General features: G+C 40.3%; 3 protein-coding genes across 3 annotated transcripts; all 3 read left to right on the plus strand.

Annotated features, from left to right (window-relative positions):
• Window positions 1–38: 38 nt before the first annotated feature.
• Window positions 39–4,009, plus strand: taf10 (TAF10 RNA polymerase II, TATA box binding protein (TBP)-associated factor). Its single transcript, XM_077585335.1, has 5 exons — window positions 39–182; window positions 1,702–1,862; window positions 2,128–2,192; window positions 2,297–2,411; window positions 3,729–4,009. Exons 1-5 carry the CDS (start codon window positions 44–46, stop codon window positions 3,816–3,818), a joined length of 570 nt encoding a protein of 189 aa, XP_077441461.1. The 5' UTR covers window positions 39–43; the 3' UTR covers window positions 3,819–4,009.
• A 980-nt stretch (window positions 4,010–4,989) lies between these two features.
• On the plus strand, window positions 4,990–14,151 carry ppih (peptidylprolyl isomerase H (cyclophilin H)). The gene is made up of 9 exons (XM_077572008.1): window positions 4,990–5,342; window positions 9,687–9,751; window positions 10,347–10,370; window positions 10,948–10,992; window positions 11,083–11,125; window positions 12,203–12,295; window positions 12,959–13,046; window positions 13,137–13,177; window positions 13,900–14,151. The coding sequence occupies exons 1-9, from the start codon at window positions 5,277–5,279 to the stop codon at window positions 13,966–13,968; spliced, it is 534 nt and encodes a 177-aa protein (XP_077428134.1). The 5' UTR covers window positions 4,990–5,276; the 3' UTR covers window positions 13,969–14,151.
• A 1,787-nt stretch (window positions 14,152–15,938) lies between these two features.
• On the plus strand, window positions 15,939–22,172 carry ybx1 (Y box binding protein 1). The gene is made up of 8 exons (XM_077585394.1): window positions 15,939–16,211; window positions 18,873–18,936; window positions 19,207–19,240; window positions 20,248–20,337; window positions 20,412–20,696; window positions 21,006–21,091; window positions 21,443–21,732; window positions 21,818–22,172. Exons 1-7 carry the CDS (start codon window positions 16,106–16,108, stop codon window positions 21,684–21,686), a joined length of 909 nt encoding a protein of 302 aa, XP_077441520.1. The 5' UTR covers window positions 15,939–16,105; the 3' UTR covers window positions 21,687–21,732; window positions 21,818–22,172.
• Window positions 22,173–22,678: the final 506 nt, after the last annotated feature.

Consider the following 22,678-nt stretch of genomic DNA (forward strand, 5'->3'; position numbering starts at 1 on the left):
CCAAGTTGTTTCCCAAAACTGCGAGAACTTGAACAGCATCGCCATGAATGTTGACAGCGTTAATCAGTCTGTCACCACCGGAGCTTCGTCGAACGCCACGACGTCTTTAACTTCAAACAACTGTATCGCAAATGAGAATTCGACGAGCAACGTCGGCGGCAGCCCTGCAGTTGCTAGCAATGGTAAGGCAATTCTGGAACTCAGGTACCGATTTAAAAACAAAAACATTTTAATTAACTTTGGCTCAATGATCACAACGTTTAGTGCGTACATTTGCACACTTCATCCAATCTAAATGTGTATTAAACATGTCGACTTTCGATGATTAACCATCTTTTATGGTGGTGTACAACTGCAAACCCGTGTGCTCCAAACGTCCGGAAACCTAAAAAAATAAACATTTCCTTATAGTTTGTTGCTTTTAATATCGCAAAAAAAAAAAAAAGGGGATATTTTTGCCGCGACCGGCAACTCTCCTGCTAGCATAATTTTGCCATGAGCAGCTCTGATTTCCTGCCTGGCTTCACTCCCTTCTGTGTCATTTTAAGAAGTTTTCATTTTGTTTTGCCACTGAAGAAAGACTGTTACGATCCCACTGTATGTATTAGGGCTGAGAATCTTTGAATGTCTCACGATTTGATTTCGATTTTTGGGGGTGTGATTCGATTCAGAATTGAATTTTGATGAGCTATTTTTGATTAAAAATGCTTTAATTGACAATGATTTATGCTTCAATTTACAGATGTTCAAGGAATCGTAATGATCTACTCCAGTCTGACTCGCTAATGCTAACTAGTGCGCTACTCGCGGCACTTTTATCACTCAAAAGAACGGGTCCACGCTGCAAAAAAACAACTTTTATTGGAATAACTTGATCGGGACTTTTTCCTTCTACTCTCTAATGTGGCTACAACTTAACAGCGTATCAGACCTCGTGGAACCGCACTGCCCCTAAGTGGCCAAATCAGGTACAACATGAACAGTGTTCACAACAAAGGCACACACAAACAAAGGGAAGACGGTATAAAATAATTTAAATAAAATCAATTTGGGGACATTTAAAATCGATTCTGAATCGTACTAAATGAGAATCAATTTTTTGGGAACACCCCTAGTATGTATGTTATATCGCAAACCACTCTTTATCTTTAGTTGAGGACTTACTGTATTTTACATTGAGCAGCTAGCCGTGACAAGCTCACCGTATTATGAACCACCCTATTGACAATTCCCAACATGTGTGATATTTCCGCAATGCAGACGCTTCCTTTACACATTGAAAACAAACTACGTATTCATTGTATTGCTTTTGCCTGTGACTAGGATACAAACCAGGCAGATTGTTATAGTAGCCAAATTGCATTTCATCACGTTTTGAAATCAAAATAATCATCACAAATCAAATTACAACAATCCAAAGTCCAATGCTTTTCAATGGACGGAGAGGGTTATTTCACCGACAGACCTTTGCCGTGCCTTCTCCGGCGTCAACCCCACAATAAGTCTCGCCTGCTCGTCAGACTTTTGCTGGAATCTTCAATCATGCTGCTGTTCATTGTCAAACCGACTGGCTATCAGCTGGTGGCCACCGGGAGCTTTTATGGTTTACAGAAAAAAGAAAAAAAAAATTGGTTATTTGCGAATCGAAAGGGATTTACCTTTGCCTAAAATACTTTAATAACACAGTCACCTGTCTTGCAGCTTCCACCACAGCCCCAATGGTGACTACATCATCGTCAGACTCATCTGTACCCAATGGAGTTTATGTTCCAGGAGGCATCACTAACGGAGACATAAAGCCCGCCACCTCCACAACGCCACTGGCTGACTTCGTCATGCAGCTGGAAGAGTACACTCCCACGGCAAGTCTCGCTTTCTCGGCCTCCGTACTACACCGATTGCAACCCAAGTATATAAAAGTCAAAAACTACATGCAACTTGACTACTGATGTTTATCAAGCTGATTTCCCAATTCTGCAACCTCTAAAGTCGTGCACAAACCAGTGAGTAAAGCTGGTTAACATTGATTTGTTACAGTTAAAAAACATATGGACCTTTTAAAGTATTAATCTATTTTTTCCTTCAAGTTTGGATTTTGCGTTGACCTTTTTTTGTTTGTTTTGTCAGATTCCTGATGCAGTGACTGGCTACTACCTCAACCGGGCAGGCTTTGAAGCATCTGATCCAAGAATGTATGTTTTTGATTCTGGGAATTGTTAAAAACTTCAGTGTGGGACAGTTACAGTATATCAACTTGGAAGCCTAGTCAAACCTTGTATTTTTTTTTATTTTTTAGTATCCGTTTGATCTCCCTCGCCTCTCAGAAGTTCATTTCGGACATCGCCAATGACGCGCTGCAGTACTGTAAAATGAAGGGGACTGCATCGGGAAGCTCAAGGAGCAAGACGAAGGTCTGTTTCTCCCTTTTCTCTCATTTTCCCATGCTTATTAAAAAAATTGCTCCCAAAAACGTATGAATATGTTCTATTTTAAATGTTGTAGGTGTCCCAAAGACGTATTTATTCGTCTTTTATGTTTTTTGTTTTTTTTTAATGCTAGAGTATACAGAAAGCTTTGATGCAGCCTCTCAACTGCAAAGAATGGTTAAAGCAATGGTAGTTATTACAAAAACGGCCAGCAGGTGTCAGCAGAGCAAAATATATAAACCAGGGCCATGTTGAAAAAAAAAAAACTCAATTACTCACAATTCTAAACAGATTTGTGAATAATGATGAAACTTAGCTATATTCTAATGCTAATTGCTGCAAAAGGGTAACTGATAGAAATATACTTTTTTCCTGATGAAAGAAGAGACTCTAATCTTTCTTTTGGTAGATTCCATGTTTTTATAGCAATAGAACACCAGTGTTTCCCATACTATGTCAATAATTGGCCACCACCCAATAAGTTTTCCAGAAAATCTATCCAAAATATATTTAAAAAGAAAAAGGAAACGTGTCGCGACAGGATATACCACATGTAACGTTAGTTTGCCGTCACTCACTTGTGGATCTGAGGCTAGAGGAGACATGGTAACAGGACTGAGACACAACTCCCTTCCAACACCCCTCCCCACCCCCGCTGGAGTCCACTCACCCAAGTAGATTTCAAATCTGTGAAAAACACTGAACACAATTGTCTGTGGGCCTTGCGAGATCCGTCAAAATCCAGTAAAACAGCCGGGAGTGAATGGGATTGCTTCTGTGAAAATGGCTGGGAGTGAATGAGTTAAACATGAGTATATGTGCACAATGCCATGGCTGGGTTGCAGCCATCCAGCTGTTTCGAATTTTTGACGCAAATTTACTGAAAATGCGCAAAACGGGCATGCAATTTATGCCCATTTCCATCTGTTCACTTTTGCGAAGATTGAGATAGTACTCCGCTGCTGTAGGTGATTTCTCTTTCACCCCCCCCAAACAGACCTTACTTTTTCGTCCACCATTACTTTATGACGTAATATCCAATCAAAACATGCAACGTGTATCCGGTCTTGTCAGCGTTTATTCACAAAACCCGTTTCCATAGCCAAAATTCGCATTTTATTTTTTTCGATATACTTCAAAATCCACACTCTTGGGCCCTTTTTCAAATGTCTAGTTTTCCATTCAGTTTTAATTTGTGCATTTCTTGAAACTTTGAATAAAAATGGGTGAATGGAAACCCCACTATTGTTTTGTTCCCAATAATTTGATGATGTTCTAATGTTTTGTCCTGTTGATTTACAGGATAAGAAGTATACTTTGACAATGGAGGACCTGGCCCCTGCTCTTTCGGAATACGGCGTCAATGTCAAGAAGCCCTACTACTTTACATAGAATGTGTGTTTTTTGCTTTAGCTAGTTGTAATTCCTGGCTAACCCGCTAGTTTGTCAACATGCTAATTTCAATCACAATGCTTTGGTGCAGCTTTGACACATTTTGAAGTCATTGTTTATTATTATGGTTCCGCTCATGAATTTTCTTTGTAAACGTGTGTTTTATTGTATAAATAAAACCATAAAATAAATGTGGGTGTCTAGGATGAGTGTTTGCATCATTCAAAATTTGATCAAAAAGTTGAGTAGAATTTTCCAGTCAAGTTGGGAGTACAGTATTCATAAAGTATGATTCAGTACACAATATTTGAGCGGTGGTTTATAATAAATGGTGATATTTGTGATATTTAGACTTACTGATTCACAATTTGGGATTTCCATTCATCCATCTATGCAATTTGTGTCGTGCTACAGCTTATCCTCATCAGGGTCACTCGAACCTATCCCAGCTGAATGAGCGAGAGCCAAAGTACACCCTGGACTGGTCGCCAGTCAATCACATCACAAATAGACAACCATTCACACATAAGAATGATTTACAGTCCTCAAGACACCTAACGTGCATGTTTTTGAGAGTCAAAGGAAGCCAGACTGCTTGGGAAAAAAACAGGCGGTAGCATACAAAAATTATGAGGCAAATAAACTACCCACTTGTTAATGCTGCCAGGTGGATTTTTTTGTTTTGTTTCCCCTTTAAAGTCTTCACCAAAATATGTAAGCATTTTCTTTGTAGCAATTTACCGATCTAGCTATATTCAACTATTATGAATGCCAGCAATTCTATTGACCTGCCTCGTGGTTACATTACAAAGTGTAAGCATGATGCACCTCTAATTGACGTTTAGTTAAAATGATACTTGACTTATTTAGCCATTTTCAGCAGTAAGAAGTTAATATTTTGTCTATAGTTAATAACATTATAGAATGATACTTGACTTTTTTAGCTATTTCCAGCAGTAAGAAGTTAATATTTTGTCTATAGTTAATAACATTATTTTTCATGTACAATTAATCAAAAAACATTTTTTTGCCACTTGCTGTCGACTGAAATAACATCACAGGTGCTCAAGAGTCAGAACCTAGTTAACGACCAATCACGGCTCACCTGTTTGCTTATTTGGTTATTGGACGTTCGTGTGCCCTGAGCACACGTAATGTCTTTCAGTCGACAGCAAGCGGCAAATTGTGTTTAAAAAAAGGTATTACTTATACCTAAAAAATAATGAAGTTGTCCAATTATTTATGGAAAACTATTACTTTCTTCAGCTGAGCATGGTTAATCGAGTCAAGTTTTCGTTAAATAAAATACGCGTTTTGCCAGCTTTGTTTGTCCCTAACTCCTAGCCGTAAAATGGCTTGTCCGAGATTCCGTACGTGTTTCCGGTTGTTCAAATTCGTTTATGAAAAACGTTCTAGCATTTTTTTATTTGTCTCCTAAAACAAGAAGAGAGTGGATTAATGTCTGTTCAAGCGACAAACCCCAACAATCCTATCGTTTTCTTCGACGTTACAATCGGAGGACAGGTGAGTTGGAGAAAGACTTTCTTAACGCTGGTCCACAACCAAGATGAGGCTCACAATTGCTGACAGAATGCAAACTTGCATGATCAATCATTCAATCTTTGGTTGTGTCCTTAAAATGAAAATTAAAGTAAAATTTACCATGTTTCTTAATTCGTAATATAATTTAAGGTGAATATAAGAAAATCAAATGAGCATTATATATCGATCATATCGCACTCAACCACGCAGGTACGAATATCCCCCTCGTGAAACAGGGTTGAGCGATATCTCATACAATACCGATCTCTCTGTCTCTCTTTTTTAAAATTGCAAATTAGACTTCTGAATAAAGTATATGCATATTTTCACACTTTCATTTTGTATAGCTACTTAAGCAAAAAAATAAAACGACAAAAAACATTAGTACATGACTAATACCAATGTCTGTTTAAGTCATCAACACACTTTTTTTTTCCTGTAAATTATTAATTTTATTTATTTTTGTCATTCTATAAGACAATTTATATTTACAAAAAAATACCAACTAAGAGTATGGTTAAAGTACTGCATTGAAAAGCAATAAGCATTATTATTAAGAGTATCATTAAAAACCTTAAATTAAAATACCCATCCCTTGATGTAAAATGTGACAAGCACTGTTTTATTTTTATTATTATTTTTTAACTCTACTCCATAATGCCATTACTATATATAATGTACAATATTGTAGGCTAGTATTGTTCTTCTAATAAAATAAAATAAACACCTGACTCCCCCCCCCCACCCCCCTTTTTTTAAAGTTATTTTTGTGGGGGAAGCTGTTTTGGATTATTATTATTATTATAGATTATTGGCATTTCTATTTATTTCAATGGGACAAGATTACTTGAGATATGAGTGATGTCTCACAGGGGGTAAATTAACCAGAACATCACCCCTGCTGTTACACTGTTGGCACACTCTAACCACATAAGGTTCACCCCAAGAAATACAGGTACACAGAAGCCAAGAACCAGACTGGCTGTGATTAAAAAGACACAAGGCATCCATAATGTACCATAGCCAAAAACTAGGCTGAACCCTAGTGGTGGTTGCTACCTGTCTGCTACATCAATCTCCTCAAGCGTTGTCGTGTGCGCGCGATGGATTAATGTGTACAAATCACTCCGCTGGTTCTCTTGTTTGTACCTTGCTTCAAACATCCTCTCCAAACTACTCATCCATCGTAGATTCTGTGAGCACTGGGGCAGCTTCGAACAAATCCAGAGGCCAAAAAGACCCAAACCAATGTAGGTGAGCAGTGCAGCATCCTGCACCTCAAACACCAGAACTGTTTTATCAGTTGCGGTGACCACAAAGTGACCATATGCAATCCCACCACAAGGTCAGCCAGGATGACGGACTGGCCGCACATACCCAGCTATGAGGTTAGCAAACGACTGTGTGTGTACAAGCAGAACACACAAACGTACAATGCCACCTAGGACAGCAGAAGTATCATAAATCTGTCGCATAGTCAGCGTGGCAGCTGGTGTCTTCCCATTTCTTGATGATGGTCGTCAACATTGTAGACGGACGGTTTTCAAGGACCTTCGGCGATGTGACTTCACCACAGTGATGAGCTCAAGATGCTCCAGGAAATTCTATTTAGAGAAAAATTATTAATCGGACCGCAAATTAATCGATTTTATCCTCTCAACAAGCTCTGATTTCTCCATGTTTGCAGCGTAATCAAAATAAGAAATTTTCAAACATCTGCTATTACTTTGGAAAACAACTATCTCTCTCTCTCTCAATTGTCTCTTTTCTGGCATGTTATGGACCAAACCAATAACTGAATCATAATCATCCATCCATCCATCCATTTTCTTGACCGCTTTTCCTCACAAGGGTCGCAGGGGGTGCTGGAGCCTATCCCAGCTGGCTTTGGGCAGTAGGCGGGGTACACCCTGAACTGGTTGCCAGCCAATCACAGGGCACACAGAGATGAACAACCATACTTACAATCACACCTATGGACAATTTGGAGAGTTCAATTAACCTGTCATGCATGTCTTTGGAATGTGGGAGGAAACCGGAGTACCCGGAGAAAACCCACGCAAGCACGGTGGGAACATGCAAACTCCACCCAGGAAGGCCGAAGCCCGGACTCGATCTCACGTCCTCTGCACTGGGAGGCAGACGTGCTAACCAGTCAGCCACCGTGCTGCAAATCATAATCAATTCATGGAAAAAGTTTTAGTTTGAATAGGGCTGGGTATCAATTCAAATTTCCTCAATTCGATTAAGATTTTTCCAGATTCGTTTCACTTCATTTCAATCCAATATCGATTAATTATAGAACATCAATTCTCTTTAAATGTCAAGGACATGAAAACAACTTCACAAAAAATAAATTCTGCTGAGGTAGTAATCGGTCAAATGATTTAGTTTGTTAATGGAAGTTTCCACAAACATTGACATCAGCAAGGATGAAATGCAAATATTTTCATAATTCTAATTCAATAATTGTGTTAAGTAAAAAAATATTCAGAATTGTCTTAAGTCAGGTCTTTCATAAATGTAAGAAAATGTTTTAAAATTTACGTGAACAGTAAATTTCAAGAACACAGTACGGGGCTCAAAGATACAAAAAAAAGTTTGGCCTTTAAAATTCAATTTTCTTATGAATTTCTGGGAAAAAGCGATATTAAAAAAATTGATTCATGGTTTTATGAATCAATATCGGGCTTGCAAAGGAAAATCGATTTGATATTATTTGATATTTTTAAACCCAGCCCTAAGTTTTAACTATTACAATAATTGCTATTTGCAGTCATAATATGAATAATCTGTAATTGATATGAAGTTAAACCTGAAGTAGCCTCGGAAGTTTATATCGCACTAGTAGCCCTTCGCCTTCGCACCTAAGAAGTAGCTTAGTTAAAAAACATTGGTGACTACAATGCACATTCACTCCCTCTCATAATATTGCTTAGCTGCTGTTTATTTGGTATTGTTTAAACATAAAAAGAATATCAAATAAACATCATTCATCTGTTTTTGCAATAAGATTAATTTTCAAAATAGTTGATCCCCGAGCACACAAATAACCTGACTTTCCAGAATCGAGTTTCAGCCGCGAGTGAATACTGGCAAAGCAAGTTCTGCTGCTTGACACAATGCAATCACAAAATCCTATCAAATATGTACCTCCACCTGCTTCCTGTCTTGTGACTTTCAGTCAAACATCCAAGTTGCCTTGTTTCTCCTCAGACCTTCTTTGGTCCCCGTTAGTTAATGCAAACGCCTCATTGGTCCCGCCTTCTGTTATTTTCAAGGAGGTCTGCCTTGTTTACCTCACATGTGGACTTACGTATACTGTTGCAGGTAATGCAGAAGATGACAGCTGCTCATTTATTGAAACTTTGAAATGTCCCGGTTCACCTGTCTCAATCCGCTTCCAATTCAGATTTGTACGTAAACTACTCACATAAAGTTAAAGGCACTGTTTTTTTGGTTTGTAAACAAACAATTCAAAACGGACCCTTCCCATGGTTCAACCCATACGAGCTCAACGTTCACGCCCCCTGCCTCTGACCACACTCAGCCAAGCAAGCAAGAGTGGGTGACGAGGTATCTTGCAAATGGTCACATTACTGATCCGGCGATCACCGACAGGGATAATAGTTAAAAACAACATTTGCCTTGTAACGATGATGAAATAATCAGGTGTGGAGCTAACAAAAATTTTTTTAAGGACAAAACAGCCAATAGCGCGCATAGCTTCCCATAAAAAAACAGCCTGTGATGCCTTCACGGCCCGTCCAAAGCGTCGGAAACTACCCCAAACCGCAACCCACCCCCAAAGGTTGCCACAGACATTTGGCTTAGCTTCACTTATTGGCAAGTGTAAATATAAGAATATGAAAAAAAAGTTAGACCCTTGCTCTATATTGCCGAGTTGCGCTTGTCACTGTGACTTAACCTAGCATGTCGCTAAATCAGCAAGCTAACATTTTCAAATGCCAAGCCAAGATTTACTCTCGTTTTCGACCGTGCATTATACGCTGCACGTTTTGTAGTGGTATACTTGATTTTTTTCAATCGAGTCACTCAACTCAACCTCCCGTCTGCCTACAGTGACACGTGTACATTGTCATCAGCACATTGCAATGGATGTACAGAGAGACTGGAAGAGTCACAGAAAGGATAGACATGATCATTTATCTCTATTTGTATGTGTCACGGCTTTGAAAGTTCATCATTACTGCCTTGCTGCCCACATCAGTCTAGAATATTCAGTTTTTTCCTCTCACATTTTTCCCTTGTGATTGTTAATGTCTCATCTGCTGTTTACACATCATTTTCTTCACTATATTTCAGGATGTGGGGCGGATGAAAGTCGAACTTTTTGCTGATGTCGTGCCAAAGACGGCAGAAAATTTCCGGTACGTTGAGTTCAGATCTTAATTTGAGCTTTGTATTATTGTGCCTTTTTTTTTTGTTGAGTATTTTCAGCTTTCCGAATGATTACAAGTACTAACTGGGCATTAAGGCCGCCTTAAAACTGCACGTTGCTTTCGTCTGTGAATGACAGTGAGGGGAAATATGTGTGTTTGAAAAATACCATTCAACATTCTAGGGATGCAACAATGCTAGTATTAGTATCTGTGCCAATACTGTGCACCCATACCCCCCCCCCCCCAAAAAAAAAACAAAAACAAAACAAACGATACCACTTCACCAGCCTTCCGAGCATGTGTAGTCGGAGCCATGTCAGCTGTATGGAGATATTTTAAGGTAAACTCGGATGACAAGGCATTAATTGCCGACTGCAAATGATTCTCTACAAAATGGTTGATGAACGCAGCTTGGGCAGGAACGGAAGTAGCTACCATCCAGCAAGTACAGAGCTCGGAAGCCTTGTCACCCACTCCAAAAAATGTAAGGAGTCTCAAAAAGATGGTATTGATGCATCCCTATTACATACTGTGTAGAAGTCTGTTTCAATTTAGTGACTTAAATGTTGATCATTTCTTGCAGGCAGTTCTGCACTGGAGAGTTCCGGTAAGGCAGATTTTAGTGTGAACAAACAGGTCTACCTTTAACTCATTCACTGCCATTGGCGGCTATAGACGTCAAAAATTCATTTGAACTATTTCTACAGTATTAGTTTACCATTTTTTCCCCATTTTTGTTAACAAGAGTATAAAAACATATAAAAAATGTATTGTACATTTAGAACTGATATAAAATTTGTGATTAATCGTGGGTTAACTAGTGAAGTCATGCGATTAATTATGATTAAGAACATTTAATCGCCTGACGCCCCTAATTTTTAATAATCTTTTCTTTTAAAAAAATATGTTTTTATTACAAATAAAATATATATATATATTTTTTTAAGAACAAGAAAGATTATTAAAAATTAGGGGCGTCAGGCGATTAAAATTCGCCTGACTTCCCGATTAATCACAAATTTTATATCTGTTCTAAATGTACAATCATTTTTTTCTAGGTTTTCATACTCTTAACAAAAGTGGAAAAAAATGTTAAACTAATAGAAATAGTTTAAATATATTTTTTAATGTCTATAGCCGTCAATGGCAGTTAATGAGGTATTAAACAAATATCTGTCTTACAGGAGGGATGGTGTACCCATTGGTTTCAAGGGCTGTACATTCCACAGGTATGAATAAAAATAATATACACTCAAGTCATACAATGCAATCTTCATTGCCTCTTATAAGATACTACCTGTGATTTTGTTCATTTACAGAGTGATCAAAGACTTTATGATCCAAGGAGGGGACTTTGTGAATGTGAGTATATATTCCCAGAGGCGGGTATTTTACATAATTTTGAACGTCCCGCGGTTTGTTATTCATCTGTGTCTAGCTCCCCCATCCGTCATTGTCAGTCTGCCTTTTTTTTTTTTTTCAAGCTAAACTAACCTGTAACTGGTGGTCCACTGTTTAAGTTTACCCACGCTTCCTTCGTCCTTTCCCTACCGCTATTTTAGGACCGACAAACAAAGGTGGGCATTCCGTCAACATTGACGGACTGTATGTCACTGGCGTCAGTAGTCCTTTAAGTAAAGAAAATATAAAAAATAAGCACTGATACATCCCGTAGTCGACTGTTGCCAAGTCAATTCATAATATAGACAGTTCACATTCACGTACATTCCCAAACCGGAAGTAATATAAAATAAAAGTAAAAAATATTCTTGAAATAAATCATTTCGCCCAGAGTTATCACAACCATAAATGTTTATATGTAAATAAATGTACATAAATAAAATATTACACTCAAACAAATATCGTGGATTTGTGTTGTTGTCAATGGCAAAATGGCGAGACATCATCTTTACTAATTTAGTCTGGTTCCGCCTCCTTAGCCGATCTGTTTTGTTTAGCTTCCATTCTTTATCCTTTGAAACCTTGGCGTGTTTATTTTGTATTGCATACAATGGATATACAGTATTCAATTTTTCGACATGTTGTTTAAATAAAGTTAAATACAAAATAAAAAGCCTCCTTAGCCAGTCCTTAGTTTTTCACAAGTCTCAGCAGAGATCCTTTATCAAACACAGGAGTAGTCACTCTCACACACATACGTTCAATGCAGTCCTCTTAAGCAACACACGCGATTAAACACACTCGAGAGACGCGCAGCGCATGCTTCCTTCAGTCATCAGCAAAACAGGCGTCCGTCTGTGAGAAGTATGTCGGTACCTGACCCGGTGAGTGATGATTACACAAACAGACGAAAACCCACGTCTGTCGTTTATTAGTCGGACATTTTTAGTTGATGCATGACAAGGAGTTGCATTTGATTTCTGATGGGATTACGTACTGCTCGGATGGCTGTTTAATGTTATACACTGTTTCTTAAAGGGTGACGGTACTGGTATCTGCAGCATCTACAGAGGTCCATTTGCAGATGAAAACTTTCGAGTGAAGCATTCTGCGCCTGGTCTTCTGGCCATGGTATGTCATTTGTCGTCGTTTTGATCAGAGCCTTCCCACGCTAAGCAAAATAAAATTTTGGGGACCTCCATTTCTGTCAGTAAGACTAGAGCTCATTCATGCACTTACTAGAAAGTTATTGCGACTCTGGCAGTGTTGTTGACATTATCCTATTGTCAACTGGACATGTTCTCTTTATCGATGGTATTTAATGGCGCCTGGCATTGATTTAGGCAACATTTCAAGTGAAGATCCCCAGTCCTTGTGACCATGTCGTAGTGTCCTTGGGCAAGATACTAAACCCTCAGTTGCTCGTGATGCTGCGCCGTCAGTAGCTGAAGGCGAAGTCAGTGTGAAAAAGTTCTGGAAACATGCTATAAAAGCAGTACACGTGAAAGACCATTTGCCTGCCATGTGTCAGTGGCGGGTAATTGTTGGATTTACATTGACGAATATAATGATTTATTTCACTTTTATGCCAGTGGAGGTTCCCTTTGATTGACAATTCATTGTGGGAGTCTTTTCAATTTCTACTTTTGTTTATATTCAGAATTTTTTTTTTTTACACAGAGAATATAGAATTCTGTTTGTTCTGGGGGACATTAAGATCTTTGTTGGAATATGACTCGCAGACTGTCCTGTTTTTGCTATTGCCTGAAATTCTGCTATAATCATTCTTCTTAGGCAAACAGTGGTCCAGGGACAAATGGCTGCCAGTTTTTCATAACCTGCACTAAATGTGACTGGTTAGATGGAAAACATGTTGTTTTTGGTGAGTCTAAATCCACAATAATGTGGAATTGGTTTTTAAAGCTTTAGATTATGCTAATTGCTTTAATATTCCTATTTGTGCTTGTTTCAGGTAAAGTTGTGGATGGATTGCTGATAATGAGAAAGATTGAGGTAATTTACATTTAATATAAACAGGGATGTGATTTTTCCGCTAATTCGCGGAATTCCGCTTTTTTTTATCCCCCCCCCCCCCCAAAAAAAAAAAATTCCGATTTTTTTTTTTTTTTTTTTTTGTAGTTCATTGTGTATTCACATGACTCCGACAGATAACATCTTCTGCTATAACAAAGACATTTGTGGTATGCTCTAATATGAGTTACTTTTCATTTGGTCATGATACAATTATTTGTTCATGAAATTTGAACTCTTCAACATTATTTATGTGTTAACTTAGTAATCACATTAGTTAGATATGATGATATTCTCAGTGATAGTTTTTAAAAGCAAAGGCAGTCCAATGTTTTTGAATGTGACTGATTTTGAGTTGACTAAAACTGCCATTTTATATGGGATAGTTCAATATACATTGAAAATTTATGCTGTTGTTTTGTCTATTTCTTTGTCATGTGAGTGCATTGAAAGTACTTAAAAACACGGAAAACCCATGAGCTCCTGGACCTAGCTGGGTGCCAGCGGCCCCCAGACCCCCGGCTAAATTTTCAGATAATTTCACTTTGGTCAAATCACATCCCTGTATAAATTCACTTCACACAAGTCATCTTTATAGAATGAGCACTTTGAGCAGTGTGCTACATTATTTTTTTTTCATAATGTAATGTTGTATATTTAAAAAAAAAAAAAAAAAAGATATTCTTTATCCCAATCCCCAACAGAATGTTCCCACGGGACCCAACAACAAGCCCAAACTCCCGATCCTCATTGCGCAATGTGGAGAGATGTGAAGTGGAGGAGATGTGGTTCTGTGCGCATGAAGTTGCAGTATGTCCAATTTGGTGACCCTGCATAATGTCATTAGCTGTCTAATTCCATACTGTTTAAAACCCAAAGATTCAGCCCAACTTTGTATTATGAACAGGAAATAAATTTTTACCTTTTAAAAAAATTAATAAAAATACATGTTGACATTTGTGTGTCTCTGTGAATAAAATAATCAATTTACAGTATTTGTGAGTGAAGACACCATAACTACCATCAGTTTTAATATATTTATTGATAAATTGTGTGTATTCAAATGAAATGTATTGGACAGCTGTTTGAAATAGCCTTTTTTCTTCAAATTTATGGAATATATTTACAGTAGATTGATGGAGCCTATAAGCTCAATGGTAATAATATACCGCCCTCTTTGGTTTGGCTTCTTTAAGCTAAAGCAACCTATTTTTTTCCCCTACATTGGCACATTTTTATTCCTAGTGTGATAAGACACAACCATTAACACAAAAATTGTGCCATATATATATATATATATACATATATATATATTATATATATATATATATATATTTAAAGATATCTAATATATTGCACTTCAAAATGTCCTATCCTAAATTCATAGTCAGTTGGGCAGTTTTATTTTACTCCAAGGTTTCATTCCTTTTGAATGACAAGACCGGAGTGTAATGTAATGTTTATACTGCGAGGACATTGTGTTCCCAGTGCTTTATTAACCCCGTTGCCAGTCAGTCCCACCCTTCCCCACCAACCCTAATTGATCTCAAATCAAGGATATCATGGCAAGAAATGGGCTCGGCTGAATATTTGTGGTTGAAGTGAATTGATGAGCAACAATCCAGTGACGGTGTTTCAAACACTTAAAACGAAGCAGAATGAGCGAGGAATCCTCTGCTGAACTTGTCTCCCCCTTCTTATCCCAGCCATCCATACAAATCCAAGCTCGGTCCCCTCCCCCATCCACGCTCTCGCTGTTCTGCCTTGGACCTCGTTCCATTGGCACAAAAGAATCCTTTTAGATGGGGACTGTTCTTATGGAGGCTGGAGGAAGGATCCCCCCCCCCCCCCCTCAGTTTTGTGTGTGTGAAGAGATGGAGGGGTGGCTTCATGGGGAGGCTTTCTCAAGTCAATGCGAAAACCCATCTTTGTGTGGGAGAACGTGAACAAGGAGCTCTTCACACATTGGCCAATGCTCATAAACAGTGTCAGTGGAGCATTAACATCACAATGGAGGAGGGGGGGGGGGGGGCTGCAGTGGACTTGTCTCACGCCCAGTCTGGGTCTGTCTGCTATGCGCTATACTGGACGTCCAGTTTTGGATTCCCTGCTGTTGATTTCTGCATTTAACCAGTGATTTAAGTGACTGGGAGTTGTATTGTACGTAGTGTGAGCTTTAACATGATGGAATGCAATATAGACATGATTAAAAACAAAAAATTTAGAATTTTCATCATGTCCAGTGGAAGAAAATGTAATGCCATTTCCAGTACCTGTGGGTAAAATACATTCAACCTCAGTCCAATTATTTCAATTATTTGACATACACAACCACTATATCTTACTATATCTTAAATTGTCTTTTATGACAGCAATTAATAAATATATGGCAAAATGTTTTACTGCTGTCGAATCAACTAAATAACACCCATTTTTTAGCCTGTGGATTTCATATGCATACTGTAGATTGACTTGTTCTCTAATACGTAATTTAAACATTATGCATATTGTATCACATCAACGTGTTCCAAAAGTGTCAGTTTGTACGTCTGTCTTTGACGTCACTATGGGGCGCTGTGGACTGACAGGTACTTTCTCCCCAGCCAATCACAGTTTAACAAACGCCTCTCTTGCCTTATTTGACAGTTGTCATAGCCAATCGGTGCGCACGCTCATTTCCGTTAGAGATCACAGCCAATCAAATCGCTGTCTGAGCTGTGCTCAGTCCAGGAACTTTCCCCGCACAGTTTACGGTCTGCCCAGTTCGATCGGCAACGGGAGCGGGAAGAAGAAAGCAGAGAGCCCGAAGGCAGTAGCCCCCCACCACCGCCGGCCCAGGTTACCATCTTGCACCGGGAGAGACAACAGAGAGCCGCCGCCGGCAGAAGCCATTACCAACCAGTAGTAACCATGAGCGGCGAGGCCGAGATACAACAGCCGCAGCAGCCTGCTGTCGACGAGGAGAGTCCATCCAGCCCGGTAGCCGCAGCTTCCGCGGGGGATAAGAAGGTCATCGGTAAGATTACGGCTGGAAATTAGCTCATTTGCCCTATTAGCCACGGTGTCTAGTTAGCCATCAAATCGCAGGTGAATGTTTATCAGCGCCATAACACTTGTACAAATTAGTTACACGGTAGAAATGTTGAATCTACCCGGAAAGTGTTAAGTGTCACTCAATTCACTAGAATGTGAGTAGAAGTTTAAAATAGCAGCGGAAGTGTAATCTATGCGTAATTTTAAACCTGCACCGTAACATTTTTGTGGCGTTTAAATTAATATCGTTCTTGTTTTTGAAGGGGCATAATTTTTCCGAACATGCGGGAACCACGGTTCAGTTGGCCTTCTAACGTCCGTCCACTCGTGCCACGTTACCGACCGGCCGTCACAAATTCGACCGCTACTCTTGGAACTGTCGTTTAGATTAGACTACCAATTGACATATCTTATTTTACAATTCGCCTCAAAAGCCGTTACAGTCGCCTCCGCAAACGAGCTAATGCTAACAGCGTGATTTAGCCGTCCCTTTGTTCGCAGTAAAGCCTCCGGTTCCCTTGTCGGCTGCTTTCCCCCACAAAACGACTTCGGCGCTCACTTAAAACCAGCAAACGACACGATTGACGGATGTTGGATTGAACACAAAACGCGACACAGCCTAGATTTATAGTCGAATTCTATTGTCATATGCGGCCTTCGTCAGCTACTAAACGGCGACTGCGGATGATGGCTGTCGAAGCTAACGTTAGCCTAGCTCGGTTATTTTCGTGGTTGAAGGGGACACCCAAAATGTCGGCCCGACTCTTATTCTACTCGTTGTCATTTAGTTCCCGGGTGATGCATACCAGGCGAATTGTTTATTTTCGGTACGTTCGTTATATTTGCCGTCATTTTGAGACCTGGTGGTTCGAGCTAGTTGGCCCCGTTTCAAGCACATGGTTGCAAAGCATTAGGCTAGTTAGCCGTGCTAATCAGGCAGCTATCCTAACATGTCACCGCGCGACATCACCACGTGCAAAGCGCGCCGTGGCTTAAAGTAGGCCACTAGATTATATACTTAAAGAATGTTCAGTCTTTCAAATTACATAGGGATACTTACACAACTGTCAGCGAAATATTTATTACGACTCCAGTTTGCAGTGGTTCTCAACTGCTGTCAAACTTATACCCGCATTTTCAGATTGAAGCCAAGTCGTGACCCACTTTTACAGACGTTAAGAACCATGAAGAAAAATAATAGCCATTCAAAAAAACAACATGCTGTCTACGTATTTGAAGAGCGTTTCAGAGAACACAACTACATGTACAGAAATGCATACAGTATTGCAATATGCCATAATTGCACAAAATATACGCACACACTCGAATTCTATGTCACATTCTCATATCACACACACACACTCGTATCTTTGTACATTCAGCTCTAACGCTTTAATCTGAATTGGTGCAAGTCGTTACATGCTGTATTCTGTAACCTTCGTTAATGCATCAGTAAAGCTACAATAACAATAAATATTTGTATTAAAGTACTTGTGATCTATAAATAAGGGGGTCAGAAACTAAGCGTGAATTTTTAAATGATGTATTTAAATCCCTTGTTTTTATTCAATTGTTTGTATTTGTTAATTTTATTAACACACAATATATTTACAATTGTACTGGCGGTAAAATGAGCATGCCTTGTTGCGCCATATGTAACTGTAATGCATCCGTCTTTTTTTCTTTTTACAACCTGTCAGTGACACACCCATAAAGGGCCCATGACCCACTTCTGCGACAAAACCAAGATAAGAAACACTGGTCCACAAACTCTACAATTTTTTTGCGTTCTACCCACATACCCAATTTAATGTTCCATAAGTAAATTATAATTGTAAAAAGTTTGGTTGTGTACAGCAGCTTAATAGAACATGATGTACAACGCTAGAAGGAAACCATACTTGTCCGGATTGGCTCTTAGTGCTGCATGTCGAGTGCAGCTGGCAAGGGGCACCCCTTAGGTCTAAAACGAGCGTGGCAGTTGGCAGTTAAATATAACTTCCAGCCTTGGTCAAGTTATTTGATGCCATTGCTCCTCCCCCACTAAAGATCTGCAGTGGGTGTGACGAAAGTGTAAAAATGTGGGTTGCAAAACGGCTTATTTTCTGTGCAAAAAAATGGATTACAGATGCTAACCTACTTACGAATATTGGAACTTGACAGCCACATTAGTTAAAATGTTTCTCAATTCTTCCGCATGTCCGATTTTTGGGTTACATGCCGTTTTGCCGCCACCAATGTCGGCCGCGGGCAGCATTGAAGTCTTTCTATTCGGCACAATCCGTGCTGCGCCATAGCCACAGGGGCTGTTTGGTAACATTTTATTGTCTTTATGTTCAGAGAAGTGCTACAAGCCCTTTTGACTAAAAGTTAAGGCTAGGGAAGATGCTGCTGTTGATGAGACCTTTCAGCAAGTTATGGCCGCTTTAATTTCTTTGGGAAATGCGCCAATTTGCACCATGCGTCATTTAGTAGGTGACAAAGGGTGCCAACCAGAAACGCAAGGTAATGATCATGACAACAGAAAATGGCCGAATAGCAATCCAAGATACAAACAGCCTTCTAGAACATTAGGAAGTAAGGTAGTAAATGTGTGTTCTGCTCTTACAAGTTTATAATGGTGCATTGACGTGTCTCTCGGCAGCCACAAAAGTCCTGGGTACAGTGAAATGGTTCAACGTCAGGAACGGATATGGTTTCATCAATAGGTAAGTGGAGCCTCCCCCCCTCTTACCCGACTCCCCACCTGTTCCTCCTAAGAGGCCCTTTAAGTGTGTTTGAAGGGACAAGTGCAATCCTATTATAGCTTTGATTTGCCCGCGATTCTGATGGGACGATGTGTCTGCCCGCTCACTGTGCTGTTCCTGCACCGCTTCATTAATCCTCACACTTGCAACTTCAGCTGCAGTCTGTCCACAGACTGAATGGTTCAGTCTGAAATGTCTCTTTAACTAAATGTTATCTTCTTCTTTGCACAGGAATGACACTAAAGAGGACGTTTTTGTACACCAGGTAAGTTTAAGACGCTGATTTTATTTTGTGACGACCATGTCACTTCTTTTTTTTTATTTTTTTTTTAACATCACTACAACCGTGTAAGGCTAATTAACCTCCAGGTTGCTCTAATTTGAAATTAAACGTTTTCCTTTGGGAATTGATAAAAATGAAGTCCAGTCTTAAGCTGTCACCATAAATCTGTCATAATCACTTATTTAAGTAACATTTTAACCTTTACTAGCAAGTGAGTTTGAAAATAAGTTCCTCTAAGTATTTGGTTGTATTGGTCCTATAAAATGCAGTGATGGATTGTGTGTTTATATGTTAACATTTTCCCTGTCTTGCGAGTGTAAATGAAGACTTAAACACAGTGAACTATAACATGAACAACCTTGGATAACAAATGCCTATGGTGATGCTGAACAAGTAAAAATGTGACTGCTTTAAATGGGAGCCAGCTTACTTCTCGTGACGTTGACTGTATATTCTTCTCCAAACAGTCCTCCTTAAGGTCCTTCTAATGGAACTTGTCTAATGGAACGTCAAAGAAAAGTGTCACCTTTTTTTTGTGGTCACTGAAGTTGTGGGCTGAGGGTTCCCATTGAAACAACCCCAGGGCCGAAAACCCAATCGGGGGTGGGGGAGAGAGAGTTTACTAAAATTTCCATTAGTGAGTGCTTAATATTCAATATTTGGGAGAGCAACACAAGCACGGAATTTGAAGTGATGGAATTGGAAGTGTTGGTGGAATGAGACAAACATTACTGAGTTACAGAAAATGAAACGATTGCTCGAATTTTAGGGAAGAGCTCCATAAGGTGACAGGCAGTATTAGCAGTTACTTTGGGGGGGGCGCTTTTTAACAACCTTTACTTGCAGAAATTACGTGGAACGTACCACTCGTAAAAGTAAGGGAACACTAATGGGTTTTAATTTTGAACAAATATTTCAGCCCTACCCATTAGTCAAGGTATATACTGCATATGAATCTCCTCCTTTTTAATTTCCATTTGTCATTTCAGACAGCCATCAAAAAGAACAACCCGAGAAAATACCTTCGCAGTGTTGGCGATGGCGAAACCGTGGAGTTTGACGTAGTCGAGGGAGAGAAGGTGAGTGTGTCACTAATGTCGCCTGCTTCGCCGCCTAAACCGGTTTCCCAATGACGTCATTCCATGGCCAACAGGGGGCAGAGGCGGCCAACGTCACCGGCCCAGGGGGCATCGCGGTCCAGGGAAGCAAGTACGCTGCCGACAGGAACCGCTACAGACGCTACCCCCGAAGGAGGGGTCCCCCCCGCAACGGGGACTATCCAGAGAACTACCAGAGTGACGGAGAGGGCGAGCCGAGCGCCGGAGGCCGCGAAGGCAAAGGCGGCCGGGACGGCGGAGAGAGCGCCCCCGAGGGAGACCCGCAGCAACAGCCGCGTAGGCCCGCCTACCCCGGCAGGCGGCGCTACCCGCCATACTTTGTACGTAGACGCTTCGGCCGCCGGCCCCCCGTACACCACCGCACCATGCAGACAGATAATGGCTGAGGTATGCCGTTACGTGGCTACCATGCTGAAGCAGGCACTCCGTTTCTCATGACCCAGTGTAGTCTTAAAAAAAACACTTGTGGTTGTGAACAAAGAAATTGGTGTATCAGGGGTCTTGACGTAAACAATAAGCACTCCACGCTTCAGATATAAACTTTCAAGCTGGACATAACACCTTGATCACACCTGACGGCTAAAATGTCACCCTGCTCTCAAGGAATCTTGTCACGTGTTTGCTTTCAGGCCAATGAGGGTGATGAGAACCAGGGGGGTCCAGACCAGGGAAACAAACCCGCCAGGCAGAACTACATCAGAGGCTTCCGGCCAAGGTGAGCCTCACCAATTGCACGTTGCAACGAAAAAGCTGAAATTCAGAGGATTTGGACCACAAGGTCTTCAATCAATCAAAACTTTTATTTATGAAGCACTTTTCATACATGAACTGTAACTCAACGTGCTTTACAGATAAAAAATCACCCCACCGCAAGGTCAGACACATGATTTTTATATATATTTCCCCCCCAGCCCTAATTGCGCACACAATCAAGGTGTTCAAAGAGCAACGCCAACAAAACAAATGTACTGAAGTCAATGTGACTTTTTCTATTGTGTTAGAGACAATTTAGAAATGTGTGAGTTGCTACGCATGATATTGACTTCCCCCGACCCGTCTACGGCAGGGGTCCACCCCGTCCCAGACCAGTGCGGGACGGCGAGGAGGACAAGGAGAATCAGGGTGGCGAAGGGGGTCCCAACCAGCAGCCCCGCCAGCGACGTTATCGCCGCAACGTCAACTACCGCCGCCGACCGCGCCCACCGACCGGCGGCAAGCCCGAACAGGACACCAAGGAGGCCAAGGCGGGAGGCGACGCCTCCGTAGAGAAAGCGGCCGCTCCCGAGGCCCAGCAGGGTGGGGCTGAGTAGGGAACAACCTGCCCACCGGCACCTACCATCTTTTACCATCGTCCGGGTGAGCGCCTCTAAACTCTGAAGTAGTTGGCGTGGTGCTGATGAGCAGCAAACTAAATTGCAACTTTTCCCTCTTCCCCCTGCAGTTTTTTTTGTCAACAAGAAACATCCAACAAGATCAGAGCAATAAAGATTTGACTTGATGACCGTCACAAGCTTGCACCATGCATTTGAACAGATTACCACCCGATTGCCTGCAGGTTCTATGCAGACGTGTTTTTTTTCCTTCTTTTTACGTGACAGCTACAACACATTTTGGGGAAACAGCACGTTTTTCTAAATCTGTCCTAAGTTTTTACACCAAATGATTTTTCAAGAAAAAAAAAATGAATGAATGAAATTTGATATCTGGTCAGTTTGACATTTTTAAATAACTTTTTATCTATTCAAACATTTTAACAAAATGCAAGCTCAAATAAAAGTCCAAAAACCAGAGACAAAGGAGTGATTGTTTTATTTACTGGATGTAGGCAACCAAAAGCTAGTTAAAGATTTCACAAGTACACAAGGCTGATCTTGGTCATTTGTTCGTAGCAACAAAACAATATGACACCCGTTTTATGAGCATCACATTTGCCAGTATTCAGTTGGACCCGGGAGGGCAAACATTTGTGCATAAGGGCCTCTATGGGTGTGCAAAAAAAAAAAAGATTCTCATTTAGTAAGATTCAGAATAGATTATTAATGTCCCAAAATCGATTTTACTTAAATTATTTTATACTGTCTTCCCTTTGTTTGTGTGTGCCTTTTATTGGGAGTGCTGTTCATGTTGTACCCAATTTGGCCACATAGGGGCAGTGTGGTTCCATGCGGTCTGATACACTGTTAAGTTGTAGCCACATTAGAGAGTAGAAGGAAAAAGTCCCGATTAAGTTATTCCAATAAAAGTTTGGTTTTTTTGCAGCGTGGAGCCGTAACTTTGAGTGATAAAAGTGCCGCGAGAAGCA

The sequence above is a fragment of the Vanacampus margaritifer genome, chromosome 1 (assembly GCF_051991255.1).
Source record: "Vanacampus margaritifer isolate UIUO_Vmar chromosome 1, RoL_Vmar_1.0, whole genome shotgun sequence".
Lineage (NCBI taxonomy): Eukaryota > Metazoa > Chordata > Actinopteri > Syngnathiformes > Syngnathidae > Vanacampus > Vanacampus margaritifer.

What these genes read in the sequence shown, in the direction of transcription:
- taf10 (XM_077585335.1), top strand. Translation starts at nt 44, where the DNA reads ATGAATGTTGACAGCGTTAATCAGTCTGTCACCACCGGAGCTTCGTCG. An exon ending in GAAGCATCTGATCCAAGAAT is followed by an intron (nt 2,193 to 2,296) that starts GTATGTTTTTGA and finishes TTTATTTTTTAG; the next exon opens with TATCCGTTTGATCTCCCTCG. An exon ending in GCTCAAGGAGCAAGACGAAG is followed by an intron (nt 2,412 to 3,728) that starts GTCTGTTTCTCC and finishes GTTGATTTACAG; the next exon opens with GATAAGAAGTATACTTTGAC.
- ppih (XM_077572008.1), top strand. Translation starts at nt 5,277, where the DNA reads ATGTCTGTTCAAGCGACAAACCCCAACAATCCTATCGTTTTCTTCGAC. An exon ending in AAGGGCTGTACATTCCACAG is followed by an intron (nt 10,993 to 11,082) that starts GTATGAATAAAA and finishes GTTCATTTACAG; the next exon opens with AGTGATCAAAGACTTTATGA. An exon ending in CGCCTGGTCTTCTGGCCATG is followed by an intron (nt 12,296 to 12,958) that starts GTATGTCATTTG and finishes CATTCTTCTTAG; the next exon opens with GCAAACAGTGGTCCAGGGAC.
- ybx1 (XM_077585394.1), top strand. Translation starts at nt 16,106, where the DNA reads ATGAGCGGCGAGGCCGAGATACAACAGCCGCAGCAGCCTGCTGTCGAC. An exon ending in GGGGGATAAGAAGGTCATCG is followed by an intron (nt 16,212 to 18,872) that starts GTAAGATTACGG and finishes GTCTCTCGGCAG; the next exon opens with CCACAAAAGTCCTGGGTACA. An exon ending in ACGTAGTCGAGGGAGAGAAG is followed by an intron (nt 20,338 to 20,411) that starts GTGAGTGTGTCA and finishes CATGGCCAACAG; the next exon opens with GGGGCAGAGGCGGCCAACGT.